This window comes from Cyprinodon tularosa, unplaced genomic scaffold (genome assembly GCF_016077235.1).
Source record: "Cyprinodon tularosa strain WSP-4 unplaced genomic scaffold, ASM1607723v1 ctg827, whole genome shotgun sequence".
Lineage (NCBI taxonomy): Eukaryota > Metazoa > Chordata > Actinopteri > Cyprinodontiformes > Cyprinodontidae > Cyprinodon > Cyprinodon tularosa.
The window spans coordinates 303,651-311,913 of NW_024039593.1; the positions used below are offsets into that span (position 1 = coordinate 303,651).

Below are 8,263 nucleotides of genomic sequence, written 5' to 3' on the forward strand. Positions count from 1 at the left end.
CAAGGACTTCGAAGGATCCAGTCTAGGTAGACCGCGTCCTTGGAGGACACGTCCTAGGTTTTCGAACAGAGCCTGAGACTAGAGGGCAGCAGAGGGCAAATGAGAACTACCTTAGAACTCAAATACAATCAAAAATAACTAGAATAGCAAAATGGAAATAACTGCAATGAAAATTCAAAGACAAAACTTAGGTAGAACCAAAACCATGACAGAGTAGGACACTGGGCCCAACATTCCTCTGTAGGGCTTATTGGTACTTTCTGGAGTCTGCTGGAGGTGGAGAACATTTCCAACAAACAGGAAGGACCAGGGAGGAGGATCTACTGATGGAGATCTGTTTGAGAAGGAGGTTGGAGAGAAACCATTTTCAAATGGTTTGCTGCTGTCTGTTTGGACCTTTCTGAACATGTGCAGCAAATGGACTGATCCAATATGGTGGACACTTATCAGCGTTCTGATGCCATATTAGCCAAAGGATTTTTATCTAGAAGTTAGTGCTGCTAACATTAGCCCGTCTGACTGACTGTGTTCATTATTATTCCCCCACTAGATGAAAAAATTAAGAATTTATTATTGTCTAGAGACTATTAATAGGAGGTGAAATGCAGACCAGCTTTGAATGTGGTGATGTCATCAGTACCCTTCTGTTCCAGTTGACTCATATCTATGCTGCGTGCTCCCGTTCTCCCCGAGTCCCGACTTTATTGGGTTCTTCTCAAGAACAGACTTGGCGAGATCACGAGTCCGTACTCGTGTTCTTGGGAACTGAGAAGCGGCCATTGTTTCACGTACCTTGAATGAACAATAGAGATTTGTTTTTTCGGAATGTCTATGAAGATTGTCTCCCCCTAGTGGTCAGAAAGGTACCATTGAGATGAAAAGCTTTCTTAACTTGCAGCATGTCTTTTCTCAGCGTGTTTGCATCATTTATGTCTGCATTTCATATTTGGGTTTTAATCTAAATTTTGTCTTCATAATTCTTTTTGTATCCTCTACCATTTATGTGTTTGCAACCTGTTTGCACCCCTAAGGAACTGTAGTATAGAGACACAATGTGATCGTTTGAATCAATCCAATAGATACAAAAACCAAACCTTTGTTTTAGGGGGAAGGTTAAGATTTATTTCCTTTTGAAAATATACCCAGAAATTTGTCATATGAAAACAATTATACAATCTTGAACATTTTATCACAACAGGATCACACAAGGTAACACCCCCCCACCCAACCCACGTTACAAAGAGTTGCCCTTAAGTCTTTTACTTCTTTTCCCGTCGTAAACATTTAAAACATTGTCAACAGAAAAACAAAAAACAAAAAGGCCACTACAACATTCAGAACTGCCATTTACGAACCCCCCTTGTTGCCCTCGCCCCCCCACCCAGCCCTAAGGGAGAGGGGGGGTACCAGACAACTTTAAACTTTAAAATGATCAAAGAAAGAAAGACAGAGAGAAGGGGAAATTCAGCACATAAATCAGTAAAGCTCAGCTTGGCGTCGTCCGAAGACGATGCCAGCCAGTAAATCCTTGCCACTGTGTCTGGCCACCAGCTTCTTTATTTCATATCCAGGGATTTGTCTGGCAGGAAAATCTGCCCGTGATTTATTATGTTATAAAATGGGTTTAACAGGAATTGTTCTTTTTTTTCTTTTTCTATTTTTTGCCCAGAGGAAAAGCAGAGCCTGGTCACTGCTGTTTGTTGGTAGATTCATGTTTTCATCTTTAAAAAAAAAAATCTATTTTTTTTGGAGGAAGTTGGGGGTGAGATTTGACCTTCTCTATGATTTCTGCAGCATTTCTTCAGTATGGATTCATTGTGAGTTTGCATATAAATCCCTGTTTTAATCAACGGTGACATTAATGTTAGTACAAACAACCAAAACAGGAAAAAGCACTTTGGTACGGAGAAAAATGTGTTCCAATATTATTGAAGGCAAAGAGATATTTCAAAAAAGGAAATTCCTTAATAAAAGAAAAAAAATATGAATAATAATATTATTTAATATTATTTTTAACTTTTTTAAAAATAAAATTGATGATTAGATTTTCATAAATATTTTTTTTTCGGATTCTAAATTTGCAATAATTTTTTGGAATTAATGTTCTTTTTTTTGCCCTCTTTTAAGATCCCGTAACCTTTTCGGGTGGCTTGTGGGTGAACTAATAGAACTGATTCTATATGCATGGCGCTCCAGGTTAAAAAATAAATAAATAAATAAAGAAAATGTGAAAATCAAATCTGAAAAATAAAACACTGTAAAAATATAAGCTGATCTTCCCACGACTATTATAAATTATTCTCCAAGTCTTTTCTATGAATCATAAATTGTTTTTTTCAATTATTCTTCAAATTTCCGTTTCTGAGACGTGTTCTTTGCTTCCCGTGATTTTGGAACAAATTTCTTTCCATACTTTGGACCCCAGCATTCAGTATTTGCATCCTCCTACGAGAAAGGCAATGCGTGCACATGCACAACGAAACACACAAAATACATCTCGCTCTCACACAAACACACCCACACACCGTTCACACTGCAGCTAAGATGGGAACGAGACAATTTAGTCGTGACACGTTGCAGTGATGACAGCTGTACCGCCACGCAGCCATGTCCCCGTCTGTCCCAGCGGCTCCTTCTTTCACCTTGATGTCACGGTGAGTCGACAATATCATTACTCGTCACATCACCACTGAATCACACGCCTAGTGCAACACTATATCAGTCCCATATTGATATGTTGGTTATAGAATTATATTGAGTGTACTGTATTAGAACATTATTTTATATAAACACGGTTTCATATATCACAAGTCCACTTAATCACTAGACCACCGTCATGTCCACATCCACTATAACAGTACATCACTTCCGTTTGTCACAAATCCACTTTGTCATAAAAATAAAAAAAAACCCAACAAACAAAAAACCCCAGAAACAATTTGCTTTTTTTTTTTTTGGCTGATATGTGTGCACGGCGTTCAGTCTGCGTCGCCCTTCAGATCATTTTCATGTTGACCCGCCGCGGGCCGCTCGTCTCTGCCGTGTCCGCAGCCGCCCCGTTGGATTTACGGGGGACGTACTCGATGTCGAAGTTGTTCCTGTGGCGTCCCTTCCCCCGGCTCCAGGCGAACAGAAGCAGGAAGCAGAACACCACCACGCCAAGGAAGGACAGGCAGCCCATGGCTGCCGATATGAGGATAGTCTTCATGTCGATGGGAACCGTCATGTTGTGCAGCATTGTTCCGTTCCCCCATGTGCTGTTAGAGTCTGTCAGATAGTTTGAGCTCCTGTTGCTGTAGTGAAATCTGTCCCCCGTTCCCAGGCTCTTCACAGCTAAGGATGCAGACAGGCTGGCGTTGCCGGCAGGGTTGCTGGCGATGCACAGGTAGACGCCGCTGTCGTGCAGCTCAGCCGTCTTGATCTCCAGGGTGCCATCCAGCCGCACCTCCACCCTGCCGCTGCTTTTCGTAGTGATGTAGCGTCTGTGAGGCGTAATCCAGACCACAGAGGGCCGAGGAGCTCCCTCCGCCATGCAGCTCAGACGCGCCGGCTGACCCTCGTCGGCCATCAGCAGCTGCGTTGCATTGGGGCCCACCCGCGGCTTGGTGCAGGTCATGTACCTGGACACCAGAGGCTCCTTTAGGTCCCGGAGGGTTTTGCCCAGGAGGTGCTGCGGTGCGCTGCACTCGGGCTGAATGTCCAGAATCTGCAGGGAGGGAGGCCGGTGGTTGCTGAGGAGCCAAAGCAGCCTGCAGTCACACACTAGCGGGTTCCCACCCAGGCAGAGCCTCTGCAGGGTGTCTGCCGAGGCAAAGACCCCCCGCTCCAGAGAGTCCAGGTGGTTCTCAGACACATCCAACAGCTGAAGCGATTTAAGGCCCACAAACGCAAGAGGCTCAATAGAAAGCAGCTGAGCCCCCTGGAGTCGAAGCTCCAGCAGCTGAGGGAGTTGACCAAGCTCTCCTTGGTGGATGTGCTGGATGCGGCAGTAGGACAGGTTCAGGTGAGTGAGGTAGGGCAGGTTGCGCAGCGCTGCGCCAGGAAAGGCAGAAAGATTGGTGTTGGTTATGAACAAGGTCGTCAGGTTGAGGCCATGAAGTGAGAGTGGAGGCAGGGTCTCCAGTAAGGGCCAGAAATCAATCTCCAGGTGGCGGAGACAACTTAACCTCTTAAAGGAGAAAGGCTTGAGCAAAGCGATGCTCAGAAAGCGCATGCGCAGCTCCACCAGGTTGTGCAGATGTGACAGAGCATCGGTCGGAACCTCGGTTAGGTTGGACCGTTCCAGGTTCAACCTCTGAATGCCGATTAATCCTACGAAAGCCCGCGGAGTGATGTAAACCAGCTGGTTGTTGGCGACCTCCAGGAACGCCAGGCGGTGCAGGTCCTGGAAGGCGTGATCCATGAGAATCACCAGTCCGTTGTGGCTCAGATCGAGGTGTGTGAGGTTCGTGAGCCCCGACAGCACTCCCTTAAGAACCATCTTGAGCTGGTTGCTGCGGAAGTTGAGTGAGCGGAGAGCAAGGTTGGAGTGAAAGCAGCCGGGTTCGAGCACGCTGATGAGGTTGTCGCTGAGATCCAGGTGTTCCAGCTGCAGGAAGGACGAGAAGTTGTAAGTGGTGATGAGGCGCAGCTTGTTCTTGCTGAGGTCCAGCGTGCGGGTCTCGATGGGGACGCCTTCGGGGATGCTGGGCAGGCGCTTGCGGTGGCAGCTGACAGATTTGGTTTGGGCGGAGCACTCGCAGCGGGCCGGGCAGCTTAAAGCTGAGCTCACCAGGATGAACAGAAAGGCCCCACCCAGGAGGAGGTGGCAGTGGTGCGGGGCTGGCTGTGGCATGTCTCTTTTACCCACGTAGCCCACCATCACGGCAAACAGAGCACCATCGCTAACAAGCCCTGAAACACACAGAGTAGGAAAAGCAAACGAGTTAAAATACTCAGAGCAGCTCCTTACACTTAGTCTACTCAAACTGCCAACTCCTTCCTCCTCCTAATGAGCTGTCTCCTACCTCTGCAAAGAGGATATAATAGAATTAAAGTCACAGCAGGGTAAGACATCAGGAGATATAGAAATATCAGTGTCAGAAAGGTGTGAACGTTCATCCTTGTCTCAGAGTAAAAGGTTGTATGCTAAGTGGAGATGTTTTATGAAAGTGTAAGATTTTTAAACCTGATGGCAAAAGATAAAAAAAAAAAAAACTTTTAGCTTGCAGCCAGGTTAAATGCCCTGGTGGAGTCATGTCTGCAGGATGTGGGTGTGAGATTTTGCATTTCAGATAATGGAGGGTGTGTGTTTGTGTGCTGCTTTGTGTGTTTGGTGCAAATGAGACAAGAAACTAAAAGAAAACCGTCTACTGTTAGTAAAGTCTGCAGCGAATTTAGCAGCAAAGACGACCGCATTGAGCTAAGAAAGAAATAATGTGCTTTTGGCAGAGATGGCAAAAGTACTCACTTTCTGTACTTGAGTAAAAGTACAGATACTTGTGTCAAAAAATACTCTGGTAAAAGTGGAAGTACTGATTAAACTTCTTTACTCAAGTAAAAGTAACAAAGTACAGGCTTGTAAATTTACTTAAAGTATAAAAGTAAAAGTAGAAACCACTTTTTTCATGCCGTTGCCTACATTTTAAATGGATGTCCCTATGGGGCCAAAATTGTTGCTTTATTATTTCCAAGTGTGTGTGGAGAGTTGTACATCTGTATCTCGATTTGTGCGTGTGCAGGGGGATTTGAAAATGTGTAAATGAAACTGTAAATGTGTGAGGAGATTTGTGTCTGTACAACAATCTGCAAATGTGTAAAACTACTGTGTGTGTGTAATCTGGTTTGCAAATGTGTAAAAAATCCACAAATCTGTCTTCAGATCTACAAATATGTACTGAGATTTACAAATCTGTAGTAAGATTTACAAATGTGTAGAACAATCTATAAGCACACACAGAGACACTGTGTCCAAAGTATTTTCGCTTCAACACCCAGAAATACAAACACATCATTGGTTACAAGTCCAGCGGAGATCCAGATCTGGGATCTCCGTTGTTTTCATTTTCAATCATCTCGTCGTCCATGCTACTATGCTAACGCCACCGCCACCAAGCTGCAATGATTTGCCGCCAATGAATACCGCCGAATCTGTCGATTCATCTTGTAGTGGTGCGTCAAATGCAACGTAGATTCCCATCCAATTAGATTGAATTTGGTATTGATGACGTGAAAAATAATAACGGTAACTCCATTGAAATGATTCAAAACTAAAGTAACGAGACAATTTTTTAAAATGTAAGGAGTAGAAAGTACAGATATTTGTGTAAAAATGTAAGGAGTAGAAGTAAAAAGTCGCCATAAAAATAAGTAGTAAAGTAAAGTAAAAATATCAGAAAAATCTACTTGAGTACAGTAACAAAGTATTTGTACTTCCTTACTTCCCATCTCTGGCTTTTGGCATTTACTTAATCATATTTAATTCTATTCAGTTTATTTCTATAGCGCCAATTCACATCATCTCATCTCAGGTCACTTTCCAGTTCACCAGATCATCCAGTCAGATTGATTCAAAGTTTTCTATCTAAGGAAAACCAGCTGATTGCATCGACTCATTGACTCTTCAGCAATCCCTCACACTAAGCATGCTTGTAGCGACAGTGGAGAGGAAAAGCTCCCTTTGAACAGGAAGAAACCTCCAGCAGAACCAGGCTCAGTGTGAGCGGCCATCTGCTGAGGCCGACTGGGGTTCAAGGAGACAGAAGCAGACATAGAAAAAGAAGCATAGATACAAAAGGCAACTGTCAACCAGCTACACAGGCGGCCCCGTCCAGGAAACACACAGCCAGGCAGACGAGCTCCGAGCCAGCTCCCATGTCAGAGGATGAAGAGAGCACATCCAGTTAGTCACAGTCAGAGAAACAGGACTACACTGGAAAACAGGCCAAGCTCCAGCATCTAGAAACAAAGGTGTTGATGGCAGCAGCACAGCGGATATTTCTCTCCAGGATGGAGTCACAGCCAAACAGGAACAGACCAGATGAAGCTACTATGAGAAAAAGCAGAGAGAGCAGAACGCTAGAGATTGAACTAACAGATTCTGCAGAGTGGGAGAATAGAGATAGAATGAAGCAGAATGATGAAAAAGGGGTCCCTATGTCCTCCAAAAGTCTAAGCCTATAGCAGCAGAACTATAGAGATAGATCAGGATAACCTGAGCCACTCTAACTAGAAGCTTTATCAAAAAGGAAAGTTTTAAGCCTAGCCTTAAAAGTAGACAGGGTGTCTGCCTCACGGACTAAAACTGGTAGTTGGTTCCACAGGAGAGGAGCCTGATAACTAAAAGATCTGCCTCCCATTCTACTTTTAGAAATTCTAGGAACCACTAGTAAACCTGCAGATTGAGAGCGAAGTGCTCTGTTAGGAACATAAGGAACAATCAGATCTCTGATATCAGATGGAGCTTGGCCATTTAAGGCTTTATATGTGAGAAGGAGGATTTTAAATTCTATTCTGGTCGGTTTTATTTACTTTTTATTTTACTTTAGTTTAGAAGTGCAAGTTTTGATAGTTAAATGTTTTGGTGGGTTAACTTTAAAGCACATAGTCATGAGTAGGGGCCACTTCCTTAATGATGTATGCTCTCTCTACTTTCTTGCCAAAATATATGGAGTAAAAGCTCTGCCAAAATGGCTCACACCTGATAAATTCTCATATTCTCATAAATTCTGAATGGCTATTCTTAGAAAATCCTACCTCTAGGAACTTTAATGTTTACTTCCTGGTTGCGGTGTTCTGTCAGACCACCATACCATAGTCAATATGCATGAACAAGAGGTCAGATTTGTATTTATCCCTTTAGCTTTGTACGAACAATAGACTTTAAACTACCTCAAAGGGCTTGTTTCCCTTTAGTCACGTACAAAAAAAAAAGATTTAAGGTCAGATCAACATACGCTTCAAAAAACACCAAAACGTAAGTAATTAAATTGTTTTTTTCACATGACTAAATAAATACACGCCTGCTGAAAGTTTAAAGTGTATTTTTCATTCAAAACTAAAGTGATAAAGTTGTATTCACTGGGTATGCTGGTCTGACGGGGTATGCCCATCTGACAGAACATTGGCTAACAATGTTAGCAAAGCATCAAATTCCCCCCAGACATTTTTTTTAGGTCTGAAAAGTAGGACATGTCCGGGAAAAAGAGGAAGTCTGGTCCCCCTACCATATCAACAATCTGATGTTTCAGTGAGTGAGTGCTTGTTGCTATGATGCGTCTTGCCA

General features: G+C 43.5%; 1 protein-coding gene across 1 annotated transcript; it reads right to left on the reverse strand.

Annotated features, from left to right (window-relative positions):
- Window positions 1-2,943: 2,943 nt before the first annotated feature.
- Window positions 2,944-4,912, reverse strand: LOC119774716 (leucine-rich repeat and immunoglobulin-like domain-containing nogo receptor-interacting protein 2). The gene has a single exon (XM_038272383.1). It carries the CDS (start codon window positions 4,859-4,861, stop codon window positions 2,996-2,998), a length of 1,866 nt encoding a protein of 621 aa, XP_038128311.1. The 5' UTR covers window positions 4,862-4,912; the 3' UTR covers window positions 2,944-2,995.
- Between the last annotated feature and the right edge of the window lie 3,351 nt (window positions 4,913-8,263).